Consider the following 24,548-nt stretch of genomic DNA (forward strand, 5'->3'; position numbering starts at 1 on the left):
ACTTTGGCTCAGGTCATGATCTCTCAGATCGTGGGTTCGAGCCCCATGTCGGGCTCTGTGCTGACAGCTCGGAATCTGGAGCCTGTTTCGGATTCTGTGTCTCCCTCTGTCTCTACCCCTCCCCTGCTTGTGCTCTGTCTCTTTCTCTCTCAAAAAATAGACATTAAAAAAGAAAAAAAAGAAATGAACATCCTGTTATAGACCCTCTTTTAGAAAAGCTCAAACACGGCTCCAAGACCTGGTTAGGGCCCAGCAGGAAGGTCTCCTGATCACCACTTGGCTTCTCCTCACCAGGTGCTGCACTACGGGCTGCCTCCCAGGGTGATTATTGCTGAGGGAGACCCTGGGGGAAACGGACAGGTGCTGGGAGGGAGCGGAGGGAGTCGTGGGACCCCCACGGGGGGAAGGGGAGCCACAGGGGCAAATGCTCCCACCTTCTCAGTTTGCTGAGGACTCTGAGGCTGGGCCTTCTCAGGTCTCTGCCTCTCAACTTGCCCATCTGTGTGGGTCCAGCTGGCCTCGCATAAAATAATAGGCCTCTTCGCTTTTTCCCACATTTTGAAAGCAAAGTCAGGTTTTAATGACCAGCTCTCTGCCCCTCGGTATTTTCTTTCAAGCAAAGGCCATGTTATTGTAAGATACTCCATTTCAATGGGGGCTATTCTTTGGTCCCCGGCAGACATTCCTGAGCGGTAGGTTTTAGGAGGTGGTCCAATTTTTATTGCTTCTGGTGTCCGATAACCTTGGAACGGGTGTCTGTCTCCATGCCCCCTAAGGCCGTGTTTTTTCAGAAAGTTACAGCTCTTAAAATCATCCTCTACTAAAAGTAAAGTGCCACTAATTCTAAGTAAAGTGAGCTTTCCAAATAAGACCAGCTGTGAATGTTAAAAAGAAGAAGAAGAAGAAGAAGAAGAAACAAAAGAAAAGGAAGACACTTCCACAACAGGAGTCCACAGCGAAAACCCTACATGGTTGAACTTCCTCAGGGGTTTTCGCAGCCATTTAGAAAAATGTCTTCAGCAAACTCATCTAAATTAGCCAAGAACGCCTGGCATGATGGGCACATTGCGTTTGTAGGCCAATATTCAATCCAGGTGGACGAATCCAAAGGGTAGAGGTACCTGCCGAGAAAAAGGGAAAATGAATAGCGAAGAGCCCAATTCAAAGGCACTCAGGCTACTCACCCCATGTGTCAGCCGGACTCTGCTGGGCCGGCCTCCCCCCGGGAAGGGCCACAAACCCTCAAATCTCATGAAGCTGCTTGGGGCCCCACGATTAAAGGCGGGAATGGCATCTGTTTCAAGATCTATTTTTTTAAGAAGAGATCATAAGATGCATATTTAAACATCTCCCTCTGTACAAACAGAACAGTCTGAGAACTTATTGAGGGGGCAGATGTGGCGGAGAGGGGATCGGAGGGGCGCCTTCAGAAACACCTACACACCCAGGTGCTCACTCGGTTTATCCATCAGTGAGTTCCCAGCTACCCTGATGGTTATAAGTAGTTCTTTGTTTCCAATTCTCATTGTTTCATTGCTTCTTGGCCTTTTGGCTAAGGTCAAGTGTAAATTCACGTTATTTTATTTATGCTCCTAATGGTTTGTTGGTTAACAGCAGGACACATGAGAAACATATAGTGTATTTAAGAATAAATTACACCTAGTTTTGAAGGAAAGATCAAAGGGACTCCAAAATGACTTACTTGAAACTGAAATTGTATTTTATCTGGAGGGCTTCTTTACCCATAATCAAATATTGTCTTCCTTTTTCCAGATCAGCGTTAGCACATGTTGCCTTTTTAATGAAGGTGACTTCAGAGTCTTTCTGGGCAACAGCTTCTCCTGAGAGGCACACACATGTACGGTTATCACATTCATGTTATAATGTCACGATTATAAACTCTCGCAATTCCAGTACCTCGTGGCTATTTATCAAGAGTATATGTTTATCTCGAGTGGCAATTGGAAAGTGACAATGTCTATATGGTTAAGACTCTGGAATCTGGAATCAGGCTCTCTGGGACAAACCTCAGCTCTGCTACTTGCTGGCTGTGTGGACCTGGACAAATGAGGCTCAGATCCCTCATCTGAAAGATGGGAGTGACGATAAAACCCACCTTGGGAAACTGATGTGAGATTAAATGGGTTAACATATATATGAAAAGTGATTAGAACACAACAAGTGCTATATAAGTGCTTGTTACTGTAACTCCTGTAGAAACAGGAATTAAAAGAACGTCTCTATAGTTAAACAATATTAATCCCCAAAATACCAAAAAAGTATTTGGTAGCTGGCAATGGACAACTTTGTAGAAAAATGTAAGACGTGTGAAGGACTTGGAAAATTTTAAGGAGGATAACTTGGGATTCCCAAAGAACTCAAAGATTGGCAAGAAGCTATCTCTCCTACCTGGAATGCATTCCTCCCCATGTTGTCCTGTTAAGTTTCTACCCATCCTCAAACACATCATCAATTCTTAAGGTTTCCAGTAAACACTCCCAGAGGCTCTTTCTCATAAATATCTCTCTGTCTCTCCCTTACTCCCATTATACTTGAGCTTCTATCACAGTATTTCACCCCACATGTATCTTTAGCTAGGCTGGAAGCTTCTTGAAGCAGGGACTGGGCCTGATTCATTGCTATAGATTCAGGACTGATGATCAGTTATTAAACTCTGGCAGAGTTATCCTGTACATAATAGCACATACATCATAATACATAATGTACATAATAGTAACTACATCAATAGCAAACTTTAATTAGTGTTCTTTAACTAGTGTGCACACATCAGCTATCCTGATGACCATTAAAACATACATGACTTCCCCTGGCAGCAATATCTAAACAATATTCCCAGCACTGTTTACCAACTCAGCCCCTGTCACGGCCTTATCATTATTTTTAAAAGCCTCTGGTTATGGAAAGTTTCAAGCATATTCAGAAAGGGAATAATTAACCTTGGCTCAACAATCACTGATCTTTTTTTTTTTTTTTTCCATTTATATCTTCACTCCAAGCACCCTGTGTTTTAGGGGAAACACCAACTTGTCATTATCCTTGAACTGTATAATTGCTCTCTGTTTTAAATAGTTTAGGTCTTAGTTTGGCTTATTGTTAGTGTGCAGCAATTCTTGGGTAAGTGGTAAATGTGTGATGTTTTGATATTTATAGACATTTAAAATTTGTATATATTAAAAAATAAACACCCAGAAAGAAGAGATAATAAATTATGCAAAATTTTCTTAACATTTCCTTTTAAATGTCATAAATGTGAATCTTCTGAATGGACAGGACAACAGAAAAGAAATGATATTAAAAAGAACTACAGCTTGGGGGGCACCTGGGTGGCTCAGTTAGTTAAGTGCCTGACTTTGGCTCAGGTTATGGTCTCATCAGGCTCTGTGCTGACAGCTTAGAGCCTGGAGCTGTTTCGGATTCTGTGTCTCCCTCTCTCTCTCATTGCTCTCTGCCTCTCAAAAATAAACATTAGGGGCACCTGGGTGGCTCAGTTGGTATTGTGTCTGACTTGGGCTCAGGTCATGGTCTTGTGGTCCGTGAGTTTGAGCCCTGCATTGGGCTCTGCTCTGTGCTGACAGCTCAGAGCCTGGAGCCTACTTTGGATTCTGTGTCTCCCTCTTTCTCTGCCTCTCCCCGCTTATGCTCTGTCTCTGTCTCTGTCTCTCTCAAAAATAAATGTAAAAAACAAAAAAAAATTTAAATAAATAAGAATAAATAAACATTAAAAAAATTTAAAAGAACTATAGCTTGGGAATCATCTGAAACTGCACAAAATTGAGAACAGTCTGGAATGTCTTTTGATTCTGTGCAAGAATCGGTGCAAAATAAAACATATAACTTGCATTTCTGGAATGAAAAGCACTTGATTATTTCAGTAAAAATAGGAATGGCTTATTATTGCTTATAATGTGAAAGCTGGATGCAATTGGTGCTCAAAAGTTGGGCTGTGAAACGATTGAAGTGCTAAACACCTGTTTTGTCAGAATGACGATCATGGTTCAAATAAACAAACTTTGTGATCATCAATGAGAAAAAAACAGAATAACATGCTAAATCAATTTCATACAGTGAAATATTTGAAACAATAAAAACCAGAAAAGCATTTTATCAGAGTATTGATCTACCAAATAAATATTTGGAAAGTATTATTAGAATCCAACTCTAGTCTATGGCTAACAATGATCAACCATTTTCAGACTCAAAACTCTTGATAGAATATCAAAAGAGAAAGAAAATCAATATAAACATATTGCAATTTAGATTTATGGTCCTACTTATTGTAAAATTTATATCTACTGAAATGAGAGCACAGCTTTTTGGAAAATCTAAATAAGGTGATAAAATTAAATTCCAATATTTTTTTATTAAACTCTTTTTTAAAATGTTAGTTAATTAATTAATTAATTAATTAATTTAGAGAGCACATGAGAGTGGGGGAGGGGCAGAGAGAGAGGGAGACTCCCAAGCAGACTTTGCACTGTCAGCACACAGCCCGATGTGGGGCTTGATCCCATGAAACATGAGATCATGACTTGAGCTGAAATCAAGAGTCAGACGCTTAACTGACTGAGCCACCCAGGCGCCCCTTAAATTTCAATAATTATTGAGAAAATCAAGTACTTAACATCAAAAGTGTTTAACATAATGTAAAAAAAAAACCTGCCGACTTCGAAGACTGCTTAATGGGTTTTATTGCTATCAAGGTACTGGAAGGAATAACTGAACAACTGTTTGAGAGAATGGAGTCAATGAGGAATATTCATGTGAACTCCTTACTGGTGCAGATGCAATGCCAAAGAGGAGTCTGGGCTTCAGCAAAAATTTGGAAGTTCCCAGCTGTTCAATTTGGCTTTGACTGAATTATGTATCAAGTAGATATCAAGTGTCTCTGGACAATATAAAGATACGAGCCAAGCAAAAGATCACTTTAAATATTGTCTTGATAAATTTAGTGTTTACTACCACATATCTAATACACACTAGACAGAAGTAAGTAATAAGAAAGCTTTAAAAATTGTAATAATGAAAACAATTGCAATAATCAAAATTGGAAAAATATTGGGATTTTGATGGGCAGCTGGTAGTGCTAGAATCGTGAAGGCAGTTTGGAAATTATGAGTTTGATAGATTCACTTTGATACATAATTATGTACACAATTGTGTTATAGGAGCAAATATTTAGAAAGTGGATAGATATACTTTTTGGTGATTTGCTTATGATAGTCTAGCAATTTTGTCAATACCATCTTTAGCTGTTCAAGAAAAGATATTTCAGTTTTGATAAGCTCACAGATTACAGAATGATAAAACCATATAAAAATAAGTAAAGGAAGCTACAAAAGTGGAACAAGAGCTGTTATAAAATCAAGAATGATCATAAATTTGATATAAAACAAAATAAAGTCAACTTAAGGGAAAAGCAAATTTATGAAAATATTTTTGTTTTAGTGACAAGAGTTAAAAATATGACAAACTTTTCAGTTTTTTAAAAAGTTTATGAAGTCTACATTTTTTGCCTTTGACATTTGGAAAACTGAGGGTTGAAGGGGAATAAAAATGAAGAAAATTGGGAAAGCTAAATATGGCATTTCAATAAATTGTTTTTATGATTTAGCTGATAATAGAGATATGTTGAATATGTAAAAATGTCAGACAGTATCCAAAGGACTAGAAACATTTTGAATGTAATTACTACCAATTTAGCTTGAGCTGAGAGAGACTTCATTACCATGAACAATACTGTCACTATAGGAGAAATTACTTATTGAGATTATAGGTTGTGTAAAGACTATCAATGCAATAAAGATGTAATTGGAAATGTTTGAGGTGGTTCCTCATTGTCAAATCAAAGCTCAGATGGGCAATTCTGTAGTGAGGCAAGCAAAATAAAACTGACAATTTCTAAAAATAAAAAACTTATTTGGAATTATTAGAATGATTTAATGGGGGCGCCTGTGTGGCTCAGTTGGTTAAGCATCCACTCTTGATTTCGGCTCAGGTCATGATCTCACGGTCCTGAGGTTGAGCCCCACATCAGATTCTGAGCTGATAGCACAGAGCCTGCTTGGGATTCTCTCTCTCCCTCTCTCTGCTCCTCCTCAGCTTGTGCGTGTGCACATACTCTCACTTTCTCTCTCAAAATAAATAAATAAACATTTAAAAAAGAATGATTTAATGAATCATTTGTGTGGTAATTTATGTAATCTGACAAGCAGCATTATAACATTTATAGCTTAGTTTAATTAGAGAATAAAAGGGAACATATTTTTAAATGTTTTATGTGTTATTTTACATACAAGTTCATTTTATTCTATTGGTTATTGAAACTCTCATTTATCTTCACTGAGCCTCTAACCCAAGCCTTTGCACTTCACAGATGTCCTTAACTGGTTTCCCTCTTTCTATTTGTGTTCCCTCCAACAGAAGAAAGCCAGAGTTATCTTTTCTTTTCTTTTTTTTTTTCAATTTTTTAAATGTTTATTTATTTTTGAGAGAGAGAGAGAGCCAGAAACAGAGTATAAGCAGGGGAGGGGCAGAGAGAGCCAGAGACGCAGAATCTGAAACAGGCTCCAGGCTCTGAGTTGTCAGCACAGAGCCTGACACAGGCTTGAACTCACAAACAGTGAGATCATGACCTGAGCCGAAGTCGGATGCTCAACCGACTGAGCCACCCAGGCACCCCCAGAGTGATCTTTTAAAATCATAAATCAGATCATGCTATTTGCCTACCTCAAACCTTTTATTAGCTTCCCTTTGGACTTCTAGAATAAAATCCAAATTTCTTGCCATGCCTTATAAATCCCTGTATGACCCAGCTCCTGCCCATCTCTCAGCGTCTTCTCACGCTAGGCTCTCCCTGTCTCATTATAGCCCAGTCACCCCCTGGGGTTCATCAGTTCCCTGATGGTGCCTAGTTGCTTGCTGTCTCGGGCCTTTGCATATTTGGTTCCCTCTCTGCCCCATCACTTTAATGGCTACACCCCTAAACGATGCCGTCTGTTATCACAATACAGAAGCTTCCCACACTAATTCCATATCTCAAATATAGTGCTGGCTATGATTAATAATTGTTTAATTTGTTTTTTTCATTTCCTTTTTAAAAACACGTGTCTCCTTATATTATGGAATATAAGGTTTATGAAGGCAGGAACTCTGGTTGTGTTATTCAAGTTGTTTTCTCTGTGTCTAATAAAATGGCCCATAGTAAGTACTAAATATTGGTGGAGTGAAAGAATAAATGAATGAATTCTCACCAGCTTTGTAGATATCCAGGAGGGTTGCCGTGTACTTAACAAAGACATTTTCTTTGGTGATGGATGTGATACGAACTTTATAAGCTGGTAGAAGAAACAACACAAGAATTCGTGCTTAATATCACTAATGCCGTGTCCAGTAGAAGCCAGAGTTTGTCAAACAAATGAGAAAGGAAGCACAGCAAGCTTTTACGGGCACCCTGAGGTAAATCTCATTTCTTCCAAAAGCCCTTCCTAGATTCTGATAATGACTCATGGTTCCATTCTACTTAGAACCATTTGCCCTTGCCACTGTTACAGAACGGGCTGATTGGGATAAGAGCAATATTAAATTAAAAGACAGAAGCACACTAAACAGACAAAAATATGCCTTTGTTAGATGGAGTGTTCAGATTCTGATCCTTTACGATTAGTGGGATCATGCCCATGGGGAACGTGGAGGAGATCCTTCTCCATAGGCCCACAGAGGGTTTATCTACCATTCAGGCCTGCCCTGTGGGCCTCCTGTCTCCTTGCCTTGATCCCTTGCCTACCTCCACTGGCTTTGATCTTTGGGTTTTGACAGGATTCCGTTTTCTGACTCATCTTTGCTTCTGACACGAGACATTCTCTATCCTGGTTTCTCTTCCTTCAGGCATTACCTTTTAATCCATGGTATTTGATCTCACTTTTGGAATGGGAAGCTTAAAGAGATCTATCCCATCTATGTGGCCTAAGAAAAGATCTCATTTTTGCTTTGGGTGGGGTTGAAGTGAATGATCTGAAAGGTTTGCCCATTTTGGGGATTCTAGCTAGTGAGCTAGATGAACGAACTCATTGTGCCAGAACAAAAGCTGAGTGAAATAGTAGTTTAAAACAGATTTTAAAATGTCCCGAATTTCAGATTTATGTCTCTATGGTGCATATGGGCAACGTACCTGCTCTGGACATAGGTGGAGAGAGGGAAATATTTTATTTCGTTTTTATTTTATTATTCTAATATCAACCCATAGTCTTCAAAAAAGCCAGATAAGCCTTTTCTTGAGAATAATAAACTACATCCAGATTGCATTTATTCTATGTGTTAAAACAGGTTTTTGATATTCAAGAGTTAAAATAGTTCTAAAATGGAGGGAAGAAATAATTTGGTGAAATTTTTATTTATTAAACAATATAGTATTCAAATCTTAATGTGTTTTAAAACCTGCAGTGGGTCTTGGCTGAGTTAGGCAGCTTTTTTCGCTTTTTTAAAAAATCAAGGTGAATTCTAAAAAAAGAAAGACTATAAACCATACCCAATTCATCCTGAGATGCTGCATTTCCACTAAGAGAGGTCAGTATAATATAATGGAAATGACACTGGAGACCAGGATGCATCCTCATTTTCCTACTGACTTCTTGCATAAATTTGAACAAATTACTGAGCCTCCCTGAGCCTCAGTTTCTTCACTGGCAAAATATAGATAATTCTCTGTTACCTCAAAGAAGTCTTAGGGGGCCCCACTGAGGAGCCATATATGAAAACAGTTGGTAAACACAAAATGCTGAATTAGATGTACTTATCTTTCATTTATAAATAACACCCTACTTACACACACACATGGTTTGAGATAGTGTACAAAATGCTCTCTTTCTCTCTCAAAACACACACACACACACACACACACACACACACACCAGAAATAAATAAACATTAGAAACTATGGATAGAAAACAAGACTACAACCATACTGGGCATCAGATTTAGCTCTGTGCTCCGGGTTACCAGAAGGAGATGCTCCTTTTGAAGTGAAAGATTGCAGTTCTGCATACATTTAAAATGATTTAGTACCGATATTTTTACCTTGTCTTTAAAGGGAGTTTGAAAAAACTCCAAGCCCCCGAACCACCTTTGTCTCTCCCTCTGCTCTATTGACTGGAAGAATATGCTAGTGAAATCTTACATCTTCCTGGCTTCTCAAAAGTTTTCTTTAACTATATTTTAGTTCAGTTTAATTCAATATGTTTAATTCAATGTGATCTATTGGAGTAAAGTGTCTTGGCCAGGTGTGTACATCACTCCAATCATTTTAAATGAAAGTTACATTTCTTTCCTGAAGGATGAATGATTTTGCATGTTAATGCCAAAAATCGATGGCATTTTCCTTCAAGGGAACACATGGAGTACAGTATTCACAGATATAATCATTGTGAAAGGTTGTTGATCTTTCTAACTGATCACGTATTCCTAACATCTCATGTTTAATGGAACATTAAACCTCTACATTGAACCTTTGAACTTACCATAGGCAATGTCTGGTTTACATGCTGTTTCTTTTCTAGTATCTGCAGAGATTGTCAGATCCAATTCTGTCTGCATCTGTCCGCAGTCAGCTGGATTTTGCGAAAAGTGCTAAAAGTTAGGTTAACGTAAAGAAGCAGCCACTCCCTTTGCATTAAACACAGTTCTCATGAGTCCTGAGACAATCCAGTATAACCTTACAAATACCAGACACCTACAACCTGTCCATTTTCTCCTCTTCCACAAAGTAAAACATTATGCAAAGCAAAAACAAAACAGACACAAGCACAAACAAAATCTTGAACATGAAGGCTTAGAATGGGCAGTCACTCCACATTCAGTTCTTTAGAAATGTATATGTTTTCACGGAAGAAAGGAGGAAAATTTTCCCATTCCCTTCCTGCCTTGAAGGAACCAAGATGATATCTGGACTGATTTACGGTTATAAAATGGTATAGTAGGTACCTAAGAAATGTATAGATGTTAAGGTTTCTGAAAAACAAAATTAACCCCAAACCAGCTCAGACCCACATGGAATCGGTTGTTGACTGTTGTTGGGTTCTGGGTCTTTTTCTTGACCAAGAAGACTGTCTTAGGTTTACAGAAGACTGAAGGTAACTGAACAATAAACAGAGATGTCACAAAGTGGGAAGGACAAGGGAAAAAAAAAGAAAGAGGAGCTAGTGGCTCAGTCTTGAGCCTCTGTTCTCTTAGGTTGTGGTCCTATTACATTAAAAAGACCATGTGAAAAGTAAAAATTTCGCATCATGCTATCCTCTGATATCCAACAATTGTCTAGATGGTGTTTCTCCCGCTCTGTACAGTAGAAGCTATCAGGATGTTCACGAGTTGCTGAGAAGTAGTTTTATCATATTAAAGGAATCAGCTTTCGGTCAGCTGAGATTATATGTCTACTTCTGAGAAATGAGTTTGTCAAATAGCTTCCCCCAGATTAGCCCTGGATTATGAGTGGCTGCTTTAAATAAGCATGCAGCCTAAACATGTTAAATGAAGTTTACCTTCTATGCATTTGCATGTTACTCCTTCACAGACTTTCTGCAGTCTGGCATCGAATGGGTTATAGAACATGGTGCACTGCTTATCTGTGGCAATGAAAACATAGTTAGTTAGGAGAGGTGGCTTGATTAACTCTCAATACATTCATGGATCAGTGAGTCTCCCATGGGAACTTGGAGATCACGTATCCCAAACCTTTCGATTTTGTAACTTAGGTGCAGGGAGGTTAAATTGTGAATTGCCTCTCCTGGCATGGGCCCCTTCCACCCTCCCTCAAAGACTTCCCTTTCTATGCTTGAAACTTACTGTTCCATATTTATTTCTTAGAATTAAAATATTTGGTGCTTCCATAAATGAGAGGAAATAAATTGTGTTACACGAGAGCCAGTCGAAAGAGCTGTAATTGTTTAGGCTGGAGAAGAACAGGGGAAGTGGGGCTTAGTATGTTCCATGTGATTCCAGAAGACACAACTAGAATGAATGGATATGAGAGTTTGGTTCATTTTAAGTTTTTTTTTTTTTTGGAATAAGTAGAACTGCTTAATGTGGACTTGTCTGCCCTGTGACCCAAAGAGCTCTCCAATCACTTAGTATTAGAGGCTGAGTGATCAAAAGTGGGGGTCATTCACTCAACATTTATCAATATGTGTTATATACTGAACACTGAGTTAGATGCTAGGGGCACAAGGACGAAAGCCTTCCATCTGGGTTTGGTGAGAAAGACATGCAAACAGATAACAACAAAGCAATGTGACAACTGCTACAACGGAGCCCTTGGCAAAATGTGATGAGAATATCAGTGGACAAGGTGATTCTTGGAGGATGAAAGTAATAGGGGGGCGGGGGAAATGGGCTTCTCCAAAAACGAGAGATGCGGTGAGTAGTGTAACGAAGGCAAAGTCATCCTCTGCAGAAATCTTCGAGTCAAGCTGATTACCTGGTCTGTGGTATTCATACACCGTGAAAGTAGCAGGATTCAGAAACCCAACTTGAAACAGCTCAAATATCCGGAACCGAACACAAAGGAACTCATCAGAAGGAATCTGTCCGACAAATTCAAGGTTTGAGGAAATTAATGGGAGAGAAGAGACTCAGCATTTTTAGCCTGTAGATTTTGGATAGTGATTGGAAACGGAGAACGGTGGGAGGTGGAACTTACCGAATTCAGTTGCAGGATAATATGTCCATCTTTGATTTGGTAATCAGCTAATAGTTGGTCTACCCTTTCCACAAGCTAAGAGAGGAAAGGGAAGGCTTGAATTTAATTTCATGATCTTTAAAAAAATTTTTTTCTCAAAGTTGATCTTTTTGTTTAAATGCTTTCATCCAATATTGGGATGTTAGACATGGGGATGTAATCCACTATTCAAAAAAGCTGAAAAGCAGCTCCTCTTCTTGAAGAAGTCTGGACATGTTATCATATGAACTCACATTTTGTTCAGACCATGCACACATATGTCCCCACTTTACTTCGGAAAATCAAAGCTTAGGTAGATTGTTGGTTTGGAAAGAATATTCTAGGTGGTTCCATGAAAGTGATATATTAAAAGGAAAGAAAATAGCTTTATCTGTAAAATAATGCAGTAAAGAAAACCAAACATCCATAACCATATGTAAAAGACAACATTTACAGCTTTTAAGTCTTCCTGGTTTGCACCGATTCCAGTAGGCAAAGAGATATCCATCACTGCATGGGAAGATCCCGATGATGATTCTTCTTTGCTGGGCTTGTAGCTAAAACAAATTAGAGATTAGGAAATGCAATAGATATGTGGACAAGATTCTTCAAGAAAAGGTCTTATTTCTTAGTAGGCTTTACTTTTTAATTTGGGTCTCCACTTCCTTGCCTCTCTATAATACATGCGTTGCAATCTCTAAAGTTTAGAGTTGCAAGAGACTTTTGAGTCATCTATTCTAACTTTTGCTCACTTGGCAAATACTTTAAATGGACCACCATTCTGGAGCTGGAAAACATCATAGAAGTCATTCAGTCCAAGCTCTTTAACTAGTTGAGGAAACTGAGGATGAGAGTAAGGTACTTGTTCAAGGTCACATGACTAGTTCACCCCAGAGCTGCATAAACCTTTTGATTTCTATTCTAGTTCTTTTTTTCTAACAGAGCACATTTGAAAAAGAAAATTAGTTCTATATTGGAAAAAGAGTCAATAAGCATGTTTAGGAAAAGACTGGAAGGAAATACCTAAAATGTTAGCAGCTACTTTCTCTGGATGGTGAGATTGTAAGTGATGATCTCTTTTTCTTACCCATGCTTTTCTGTGTTTTCTAAATTTTCCACAATAGATAATTTATTCTTTAAAAAATTTTTTAATGTGCATTCATTTTTAAGAGAGAGAGAGAGAGAGAGAGAGCGCACAAGCATGGGAGGGGCAGAGAGAGGGAGACACAGAATCTGAAGCAGGCTCCAGGCTCTGAGCTGTCAGCATAGAGCCTGATGCATGGCTCAAACCCATAAACCACGAGATCATGACCTGAGCTGAAGTCAGGTGCTTAACCAACTGAGCCACTCAGGTGCCCCAATAGATAATTTATTTTAAAAAAGTGTTTGAGGACTATCCTTTGCTAGGAATTGTGTTTGGGAGGAAGCTAAGGAAAAAGGCAAAGGGGGTAAAATGGGAGATTTAGTGTTTAAGTTTTTTTTGTTTTTCTGATAAGAGAGAGAGAAAAAAAACACTGAACTGGGGAATCAGGAAACTTGGGATTCACCCAGTTCTGCTGAGACATTTCCACAAATTGTTCTCCCTTTCTAGAGCTCATTTTCTTATTTGTAAAATAAACTGTGAAGAAGAATGAACTTGTGTGTTAGTTTTATCTTTATAATTCCAAGGCTTCATTTTGAGTGGCAGAGGTTGATGCTACCATTAAGCAGAATTAGAAGATTTAAAAGGGGCAAGTTGGCAGGTCCGGGACTGGGGCCCAGGGACAGGGGCAGAGTGTGGTTCTGCAAAGGTTGAGTTTCAGGTCCCGGCTTCACCTCAAGATGCTTGACAGGTAGCCAGACTTTTGAGAGTGGAGCTTAAAGATCAATCAGGATTAAAGGAAGAAACAGGGGACACAGTGTCGTAGGGGGGCAGATAAATTGATCTCACCTGAAGGAATGAGTTTTAATTAAATGGGAGGTTTTATTTGAGATAGAGGTGGTAAGGGATCTCTTTCCCCCACTTGCACCTAATCAGGGCAGACCCCATTAGATGTCTTGCATGTAATAGTTACTGTAAAAGATATTATAAAATCTCTGGTTAAAGAAATTTAACCCCATTCTTCACCAAATTAACAATTAACAACAGACTGTAAGACAATGTGGAATTGTAAAATGATATCTGGACATCTCCCCGTAACTGGGCGGGTGAGTATCACCAGAAGCAGAGACCTCTTGCTCACAGATGCAAATACTCTGTCAACAGAATGGAAAAGGGCCTCCTGAATGGAGAATGTCTATGAAAAGTTGCTGGAGCCTTGATGACTGGTTGCCATGGTGACTGTTTCAACCACGGAACAGAAACCTTCCTTTCAAGAAGCCCCTTGCCTGCTGCCAAAGACAGCAATCTCCCCCAAAGGCATTTTGTTCAGAGAGGAGAGAAGAGAAATCCTTTTTTTCTTCTCTTATGGATACAACAGAGAGGTTGTAAGAAGCTAAATACAGGAAAGAGACCCCCTGAATACAGAAACTGTATGCTGGTGTGTTTTTTTTTGTTTGTTTGTTTTGTTTTGTTTTTTGTTTTTAATCAGGAGAGAGAATATTGGATGGCAGAGAATTTTTCACATAAATAAGTACTACACAGTTACTTTTGGACTTTATCCAACCTAACTTCAGCTTTACAGAGCCAAAGCATATTCCACCTGGCTTTTTTGAACATTCTGTTCCGAATTTGTAAAAGTCAAAAAATAGAAAATTCAATATTACATCTCCATTTGCCTTCTTTTGTATATTAGCAATCTGGAATTAGGCCTCCTGTCAATGAATTCAAATGAGTGAGTTTGGTTTTTTTAAGTTTAAATTTTTGAAAGTGAGAGAGAAAGCACGAGCAGGGGAGAGGGACAGAGAGAGAGAGGGAGAGAGAGAGTCCCAAGCAGGCTCCATGGTATCAGTGCAGAGCCTGATGTGGGGCTTGAACCCACAAACTGTGAGATCACGACCTGAGCTGAAATCAAGAGTCGGAAGCTTACCGGACTGAGCCACACAGGTGCCCCTCTAATGAATGAGGTTTTGATAAGAGCCTCTGTAGGTATTGCACAGCTGTGGAACATAAGAACTGGAAAACACTTGGGGATGAGCTAGTTCAGTATCCTTGCCCTACAGAAGAGGCCCAGAGAAGTGAGCTGGTTTGCTACAGGTCACACGAGGACTTTGCAGCAGAGGCTACCCTCCCCCAGGTGGCCTCCTCCACTATCAGAGAGCCCTCCTTTGCGCCCACTATAGGGTCCCACGCCGTGACTCTGGCTTTGCCCTGAACAAGTTTGCTCACCTCTCCCTGTGACAAGTATTGTGAATATAAAGACAACTCCCCCAGAAGAGAGGTACCCAAGAGCAGAAATGGCAGTTAGGAGGAAGGGAAAGGGGAACGTTCTTAGCAGAAAGACATGAGGGAATGAGGAAGGATGTTTGAGAGGGAACAGAGGGCAGAGACTGGACAGGGATGGAAGGAGATATCGTGAGCAGACTGGCCAGGGAGGGAATCCTGAAGAGAGAGAGATTGGGCAAGCATTGGCAATGGCTGGGAAAGAGGCAGTGGGAAGCAGTGTGCTGTTCCCTGAGGTCAGTGGGCTCAGGTTATACTGATTGGAGGAGGTGGCTCAGATCCTGGACTGGGTGTCAGGGTCTGCGGCTTGAGGCCCTGGCTTTGCCACCAACTCTGTGACAACTTGGCGGGTTACCTCACCTCTTTGTGTCTCTGTCTCTTTATTTCTAAACTTTTTTTTAAGTTAATTTATTTATTTGGAGAGAAAGAGAGAGAGCATGAGCAGGGGAGGGGCAGAGAGAGAGAGAGAGAGAGAGAGAGAGAGAGAGAGAGAGAGAGAATCCCAAGCAGGCCCAGCACTGTCAGTGCAGAGCCTGATGCAGGGCTCAAAGTCACAAACCGTGAGATCATGACCTGAGTCGAAACCAAGAGTCGGAGGCTTAACGGACAGAGCCACCCAGGTGCCCCTCTTTATTTCTAAAATAAGGGATTACGATATCATCCCTAAAATCCTTTACATCTCAAATCTATAACACAACTCGATGGAATTTCTGAGTTATCCATACTGAGTGCTTTGACATCACATGTGATGATCAGTAAAATCAGCAGAGTACCAACCACAGAAATCAGTTATTGAGAATATGAAGAATAAGGAAACAGAGCCCAACAGGAAGTGCTGATGGGGTAATGAAAGGAAGAAGGCAGAAGCCTGCGCTCTAACATGGCTTTGCCACTGACTGATTCACTCTATGTGAGCACTAAGATACGTACACATATTCTCAAAAGCCTACACTTTTAGAAGTGTTTTAGGATGGTGGATGTGGTGAGCAGAATAATGGCCCCTGAAGATGTCCACGTCCTAATTCCCTGAACCTGTGAATACGTTACCTTATGCAGCAAAAGGGACTTGCAGATGTGATTAATTTAAGGGTCTTGCAATCAAGAGATTATTCTGGATTATCTGGGGGGGGGGCAGTGTAATCACTAGGGTCTTTATAAGGGAAAGAAGCAGGGGAGATGGTTGCCTCCAGCATCTGGAAGAGGCGAGGAAGTGGATTCTCCCCTAGAGCCTCTAGGAGGAAGGTAGCCCATTGATTTCAGGCAGGACTTCTGACCTCCAGAATTGTAAGAGGAATAAATCTGGGCTTCGTAACCATTAAGTTTCTGGTAAATTGTTACCAAGGAGCAACAGGAAACTGTTACAGTGGCCAGTTCGGGGCTCTGGAGTTAGCCTGTGGAGGGCTGGTGGCTCTCGACGCTGGCTGCCATCAGGATAACCTCTGGGGGTGAGGCTAGAGTTTTGGATAGTTCTTTTTTTTTTTTTTTAATTTTTTTTTAACGTTTATTTATTTTTGAGACAGAGAGAGACAGAGCATGAACAGGGGAGGGACAGAGAGAGAGGGAGACACAGAATCTGAAGCAGGCTCCAGGCTCTGAGCCGTCAGCCCAGAGCCCGACGCGGGGCTTGAACTCATGGGCCGTGAGATCATGACCTGAGTCGAAGTCGGACGCTTAACCGACCAAGCCACCCAGGCGCCCCGAGTTTTGGATAGTTCTAAAAGCTCTCCAGCTGACTTCCATGTGCAGCCTGAGTTGAGAACCACTGGCTGATAATGGCTAGGGAATTTTCTGGGGGAATGGGATCTAAGTAAGAGAGTAGAAGCTGCTTATAAGAAAATCTTTTGCTTTTTCTTTTCCTCATCCTTCTATCTCCTCTCTACCTTTCTGGAAGACAGAAAAAATCGCTATTATACTGTTTGAATTAGAAGAAGGCCAAATGTGGGAGGGAAAACTATGAGCAAAAATGAAGCTGTTCTACAAAGTAGCTAAGAATACCCATTATGTTCTGCATTTTAACAAGCGCACAATTTTGCATCTTCCGGCCATCTTAAAACTCCAAAAGATGTAAAGAGATAATACCACGGCACAAGTGAGGCCCTGAGTCTGTGCTCCCCTCTGTGGAAACAGGCTTACCTGGCACATGCTACTATGCGTTTGTAATCTGAGTCGCTGTAGCGTCTGTAGCTGGAAGCTGCGCATACAAAAAACAAGCAAACAAAAAATGAGAGTAAACCATTCTTAGCTGTTTTGTGCCCTGTCGCAACCGAATAATTAACGAAAAGGTCCCTGAACACATTTAAACATGAGTTTTGATTTGGAAGCTGGCGCTGCTGGTGAGTTTAATGGCAATTCATGGCTGCTGACAATACCAATAGCCGTAACAGTTCCCTGCTCTCAAAGAAGTTATGATTTAAGGAAGGAGTTATTGAAGGTAACGTGTTTGCAGAAGGTTGGAGGGAGAAAGGGCCGATGCTTGGATTCACTGGTGGCCGGAAAGTGTCCTGGAGGAACAGGCCTTTGAGCCGCAAATGGAAGCTATCAGGGCAGAGGAGAGCAGGTACCCTGACCCCAGAGCCAAGGTTAGAGGGGTACTTCAGGGTGCAAGGGGGCTTGCTTCTGGAGTGGAGGAGAGAACCAACCCACCAGGAGAGGGATGTGAAGGCCACAGGTAGAAAAAAAAAGGCACACAATTACAGCGTGTATCGTTCTGTTTTACCTTCTATGTCTTGGGCTTCAATTTTCAAATGAAAGCTGCAGATTTCCTCAGAAGTACTGGTTTTCTGAACCACAGTTGTTACCTACGTTGGGACATGTGAACAACAGTCTATTTAAAACAGGACAGGGCAGCCACTCTGGAAAACAGTGTAGAGGTTCTTCCAAAAATTAAAACGAGAACTACCCTATGCCCCAGCAATTGCACTACTAGGAATTCATCCAAAGGGATGAATTCATCCAAAGGGATACAGGAGTGCTGATTCAAAGGGGCATATGCACCCCAATGTTTATAGAAGCACTATCAACAATAGCCAAAGTACAGAAAGGGCCCAAATGTCTATCAACTGATAAAGAAGATGTGGTATGTATACACACACACACACACACACACACACACAAATATATATAATGGAATACTACTTGGTGATGAAAAAGAATGAAATCTTGCCATTTGCAACAACATGGATGGAACTGGAGGATATTATGCTAAGTGAAATAAGTCAGAGAAAGACATATATCACATGACTTCACTCAAATGTGGAATTTGAGAAACTTAACAGATGACTATGGGGGAAAGGGAAGGAAAAATAAGATAAAAACAGAGAGGGAGGCAAACCATAAGAGAGACTCTTAAATACAGAGAACAAACTGAGGGTTGATGGGGATGGGCTAAATGGGTGATGGGCATTAAGGAGGACACTTGTGTCGTATGTAAGTGGGATCACTGGGTTCTACTCCTGAAGCCAAGACTACACTGTATGTTAACTAACTTAAGAATAAAAAACAAAAAACAGGACAGTGGGGAAGGCATCATGGCTGTACTGTTGCTGCAGGTGAAATGCCCAAAGTATTGATTCCACAATCCAGTACAAATGGGGTATGGCAAAGACTCATTTCCCAACAGCTGGACTTTCAGCGAACTCTATAATTTGAAACATACCTGAGAAGCCCAAGTAGGCAAAAAAAAAAAAAAAAAAAAAAAAAAAAGATGACATCTAGCCAGGCAGAATCTTGCCAAATCCCATGTGGTCAAATCTGAGTACTTTACTGTATAGAAAAGTTCCTAAGCCTCTTGTCCTGGAACCTGTTTACTCTAATTTCATGCAAAACACTTCAAGGCCAGGAAGTATGGTTTTCTCCTAACCCCCATGCCACCGTAGTAAATGACAAATTACAGGTGTGCAGGGAAGGACAGAGGTGCTTCCAGAAGTAGATAAACTGAGAGCAACTAGAAGTGACAGAGAAATGCACAGTCTGTCTCCCCCACCAACCCAACCATGCAATCTCATAAAGTCTTAGACGGAATGGACATGCCAAAGATAAGAGCGTAACTGAAATCATAAGTAGAGTGTTAATTGATGCTTAGAATATGTAGTTCATCTTAGCCATTCGGCAGTCAGTCACACGTTTCTCTAAGCTGTTTGTGTATGTGCATGCAGTCTGCAGTTAAAATAATAGAAACTTAAGTCCTTACATATATTCATCAATCTGCAATGATGCTGGAGAATTGCGATGTGACTATGTTACTAACCATAGAAAGCAGGGATATGTATGTGTGTATAATCACACACATGCGTCATACGCACATACAACTACAGAACCATAAAATTATATATATATGTATAATTATATATATAATTTCCACAAATACAAAGACTATATACGTACAAGGATTAATGTAGCCATCTGCAAAAAGAAATTGTGAGGATTGCTACTGAGACAGCTAAAAAGAACGAGTAAATGAATCCTACTTTAGTCCTGGTTGCCCAAGCCTAGATCTCTGTAACTTTGTGGCAAAGTCCCTAACTTTCTTTCATGTTACTTAGTACAAGCAGACATATGGTTGAAATCGGCTCTCAATGAAATACTTACGTGCACCGTAGCCACACCATTGTTATACCCAGTACTGACGACGAGGTCATCATCGAGGGGCACCTGGAAAGGTGGATGAGAAACTGTGCTTTGTTTTCTTCTTCAATAGGGAGGGAGGACAGAACAATGAAAAGTAGCCTGACACCTGCCAGCTTCCTCTCTCTGGGCTTCTGTGAGATTCAATGGGTAAGACAGTGGAGATCCTGTGCACACAGACGCTAGAAGTGCTGGAAATTCCTTTTCCCTTGTCCGTATGAATACCACGTCTTGAGCTCTCCTGAGCAAGCCCGCAAAACCAACACAGCAGAGGCCACTTTGGGTTATGTTTTCATTTATATATGGTTATGATAGAACTGGATCTTCATCTCCTTTTGCCAATGGAATAAATCCCTTTCAGTGCCTCAGGAGGAGGCTCATCTCCTCCACTTCCACTGGTCTTTTATTCAAACCCCGTTGCCCCATCCGGCACCTCACTTAAGCCTGCCAGATCCTTAGGTGCTGACACTCTTCTTCTGTCCTTCCAGGAGGAGAGCGAAGGTCAGGACTGGGTTAAGAAAGCCTCCCCTCCGGAGAAGCTCTGTTGTACAAAGCTCCCTGATGTGTGGACGGCGTGGGAGAGGCCATCCTGAGCAAGAGGCCCAAAGAGTAGGTTTCTTGCTCGCTCCAAGGCTGCGGGCTGCCCCTTCCCTCACTTAGCACACTAGTGCAAAGGGGATTCAGTGTGCATGAAGAGTTGTCAGCCCTTCCTCTAGATTTTAGTAAATGTAGATAACAAGGCAATTCTCTTGTTCTCCCTGATGGAAGATAGCAGCATTTACTGAAAAGCCAGTGCATCAAGATGCTGCATGAGGAATGGGTTCTATGAACTTGAGTGACAGGTTTGGGAAATGAATACTGTTGCCCTGCCCCCATCCCCATGTCCCTCCATTGCCCGTTCTTCCCCAGGGTCACCACAATTACTCATATACATATGAAGGGTGGGGTAGGAATCCTCTATGAACAAACTTGATTAACTTCATTTAAACTAGAGTGTCCCACACTAACTTGACCACCAAACCTTTGTTAGGTAATGCATTTCAGGAAATGCTGGCATAGAGATATTCCAGACTAGATACTCATAGCCTGAGTTTTATACAAAGACAGCGTCATGGGCTGAGTTTTAGTTATTTAAAAATGGCAAGAGGCCCTTACAGCATTAGCCCTGTAGAGAAGAATTAACTGCAGTTACATCTCCGGTGGGCCTACCTTGCCGCTCAGGTCAAGAACTCCTCATGAGATCTTAGACCATTGGCTTGGAATGTGAACCTCTGGTGAAGTCTACACGCTCCCAGAGAAAGGAGACACATTACCAACCCTGGGGCCATAAGCACACGTGCCTGCAGAGGCCCAGGCACCAAGCAAGGGCACACAAAGGACACACACACACACACACACACACACACACACACGTCACGTGACTGCCGGAAACTGGGACCAACTGAAGAGTGCTTGCTGTGGCCAACACCCTGTTGCCTGATTGTCCGGTTTTTTAAGAGTTTGGAGGCAGATTTTTATTTGAGGTCTCTGGACTTTCAAGTGTTGGAATATGTCTATATCTCTGTCTATATATCCATATCCATACCTATCTTTTTTTTTTTATCTGTGGGCCAATTGTTTTTAATTTTCACGTTCAATTTTATTTCTCATGCCTACTTACTTCTCCCAAACATGGATTTGTAGAGCATGTAGACAGTTAAAAACTATTTCCAGTCATCTGTGTATTTAAATATGACCTAAAATAATCTGAAATGTGGTAATTAGAAAAATATATGTTGGCAGCCGTTTACTAGCAGCTACTCTTATTGACACAGAAACTAGTTCTTCCAACGTGTCCTTTACTTTGGGAAATTTTCACAGGCCATTGAGGTTTTCATAAAAAAAAAAATCCAGCAGGGGTACATGGGGTAAGCTGTCAGGGGACCGAAAGGCCAATCCCTCAGTTTGGCCATACTTTGTGTGTATGACAGGCCCACGTGGAACCACTGGTGGATGTCCACGCGTGTCTTCCCTCTCACTCCTACCACTGCACCTTTGTGCATACTGTTCTCTTTGACTAGAATGTTTTCCCCCTTTTCTTCACCTTGCTAACTCATCCTGATTCTCCCAGATTTAACCTGTGCATCTGGACGCACTTGACAAATTCCTACCTCTCACCTTGGGTCAGGAGACCCTGCTCTGTCCTTCCATGTCCCTACCAAGGCTCTTATTTTTTTTCTGTCTGTTAAAACAGCAGTCTCCCCGAGTACCCAGTTTCTTCATACACTTTGCTTTTGAATTCCCAGTGCCCGGGACATAGCAGGTACTCAATGTATTTTTAAGTAGTAAATAGATACATTTGTAAAGTAAGAGGGGAACACATGACTTCAAAGGGCCCACCCAGTTATAAAATTTTATAAAAAGTCCTTAATTTACCTCTATTGGCCTCCCAAGGAAATTCGTCTCTGTCATCTTATAACGGTGGAGGTCACCTTTATGCTTGTAAGAGACATTGATGTCCATGTTCAAGTGGAGTTGTTTCACCAGGAGTGAATATTCCGTCAGGCCCTCGATGGCATTAATCGTATCCTGTCAGCAATCAGCAAGGCACAAAAACAGGTTTAGCTCATTTATACCTTCCCTGTATTTACAAATCTGCTTTCTTATGAGAGAGTGAGGATGCACTGACCAGTGGGGAAACTCCAGCTGACTGAGTGAAATTGGTGAAGGGCTCCTAGGTGGAGGTCTCTCCCTCCCCAGTAAGGATGCTGCTGTTGGCAGGGAGAGGAAGGAAGTGTGGCCTCAGTTCCAGGCTCTCCAGGTGTCCTGGGTGCATGACCTCAGGCCAGTCACTCTTTGCAGAATGCCTCCTAATCCTTGCATGACTGTCTCCTTTTTATCCTTAAGTCTCACCTTAGATAACTCCACAGTGAGGCCATAAATACGTTCTCCCTCTCTATTATTCTGTTTTCATTTTCTGCTTCTACCACTGTAATGTAAGATTTCTTGGCATCCATTACATTTAGTAGCTACTGAACAAGTATTTGTTGAAGGAATGAATGGGTGAACTTTATTTTTCTAGGTCTCATCTTCCTCATGTGCAAGATTGGGAAATGTGACTGACTAGATCAGAGGCGTCAAACACGTGGCTACTCCGTCTGCCTGTGACATGGCATGATGATCAATGGGACACTCTTCCCTGCTAAGCCTACACTTGTCTCCAAGATGAAATTCATTTGCCTCCTCAGATTAGATAATCACTAAAGTAACCTTAAAGGACCCCTCTAGCTCTAAATTTTATAAACACATAGAAACACATTCTACGATCATCCAAACATTCAAGGAACAGAGAAGATGCTAACGTTTGAGCTCATCTTTGAAAACAGAGCACATTATACAACTACATAATAACTACAAAACATACATACATAAATGAGTTTACACTGGTAGCTAGGCAAACCGTAACAGTCAGTATTTGTCTCACTTTTTACTCATTTTGGGGGGGGAGGGAATATCAGTACTTTGGTCCACACGGTGGCCTCTGTTCATTACATAGGATGTGATGGAATCACTGATAACCTTACTAGCCCTTCGTGATCATTAAGAATCATAGAGGAAGTACTGGATTTAGAGTCAGGAGATGTGAGTTTTGATTTTGGCTGTGCCACTAACTCCATGAACGAACCTCTTGGGGCTGACTTCCTCCGATGTAGGAGAAGGGTGTCACTGCAGATAATCTCTAAGGGTCTTTTGACTCTAGTCATTTATTCAGATCTTGGCGGGAGGACGAAAGCATGGGCGACAGAATGAATGTGGCACATGTCGTGCAGGAGGAGGGCAAATGTCTTCAGGAGGGTAAAACCAGACAGAGAAATGTTACCTGGGTTGAATAAAAGCCGCCTCCGTACCTCTGCTCTTCAGATAGCCATCTGATGATTGGGTTAACGTAATTTATGTCTTTCAAGCTCAGACTGGTGAGTAAAGCGTAGGCAGTGGTTTCTACCACGTGTGCTGTACTGGGGTTAGGTGTGGATGTGCTTTCCTGTTGAAGATCATCTTTCCAAAAGCGATAAATGACTGGATCGCCTGAACATCAACAAATCACATTCATTAATGTGATTAAAAATGTGAATTTGAGGGGTGCCTGGGTGGCTCAGTTAGTTAAGTGTCTGACTCTTGATTTTAGCTCAGGTCATGATCTCACAGTTTGTGAGATGAAGCCCCACGTCGGGCTCTGTGCTGACAGTGCGGAGCCTGCTTGGGATTCTCTCTCTCCCTCTCTCTCTCTGCCCCTCTCCTACTCATGCTTGTGCTCTCTCGCTCTCTCTCCCTCTCTCAAAATAAATAAATAAATTTAAAAAAATACATGTGAATTTGATATACTTCTAGCAGGTTTCTAGATGTTTTTACTGGTAGTGGCCTTCTGATTTCTAGAAGTTTCTTACTCTTTTGTAAGAAGAACTTCTTCAAGGTGACCAGTACATAATAAGATCTCTTAATACAGTGCTCTCTGTCTTTACTCAAAAAGGTCATCATGCAAAGTCCGCATGTACTGGGGAGAAGCAGTACTGTAAAGGGAGAAGTGTAACCAACTGGTAACCGGTACACCCAGGTTCTAGTCTCTGCTCTACTAGGAAATGACCATGTCATTTTGGAAGAATTCTGTTTTGTTCTGTGGGACTCATTTTCTAATACCTTAAAGTGTACGTAGTACTTATTTCCTTGCAGTGAAACTCAGATGAGATACCAAATGTAACTTTTGTCAACCAGAGAGCACCATACACATAGAAAGCTTTATTGTTATTATTGACACGGTGAGATAAATTGGAGAACTTTTCTCCCTGACAGAAAAAAAATCTA

General features: G+C 41.1%; 1 protein-coding gene across 1 annotated transcript in view; it reads right to left on the reverse strand.

The window, feature by feature from the left end:
* Positions 1-982: 982 nt before the first annotated feature.
* C5 (complement C5) overlaps positions 983-24,548 on the reverse strand; it is an 84,421-nt gene continuing 60,855 nt past the window's right edge. Inside the window, exons 29-41 of the mRNA XM_047099723.1 lie at positions 23,569-23,774; positions 22,125-22,277; positions 19,674-19,736; positions 17,803-17,884; positions 17,220-17,277; positions 12,180-12,282; positions 11,708-11,782; positions 11,486-11,591; positions 10,551-10,634; positions 9,534-9,623; positions 7,272-7,355; positions 1,703-1,841; positions 983-1,121 (exon numbers count right to left, since the gene is read on the reverse strand). Of these exons, the coding sequence (XP_046955679.1) occupies positions 983-1,121; positions 1,703-1,841; positions 7,272-7,355; positions 9,534-9,623; positions 10,551-10,634; positions 11,486-11,591; positions 11,708-11,782; positions 12,180-12,282; positions 17,220-17,277; positions 17,803-17,884; positions 19,674-19,736; positions 22,125-22,277; positions 23,569-23,774 (1,382 nt within the window). The remainder of the gene's footprint in view (positions 1,122-1,702; positions 1,842-7,271; positions 7,356-9,533; positions 9,624-10,550; positions 10,635-11,485; positions 11,592-11,707; positions 11,783-12,179; positions 12,283-17,219; positions 17,278-17,802; positions 17,885-19,673; positions 19,737-22,124; positions 22,278-23,568; positions 23,775-24,548) is intronic.

The sequence above is a fragment of the Lynx rufus genome, unplaced genomic scaffold (assembly GCF_022079265.1).
Source record: "Lynx rufus isolate CCGP_SWC_20201006 ecotype Redwood Valley unplaced genomic scaffold, mLynRuf1.p SCAF_10, whole genome shotgun sequence".
Lineage (NCBI taxonomy): Eukaryota > Metazoa > Chordata > Mammalia > Carnivora > Felidae > Lynx > Lynx rufus.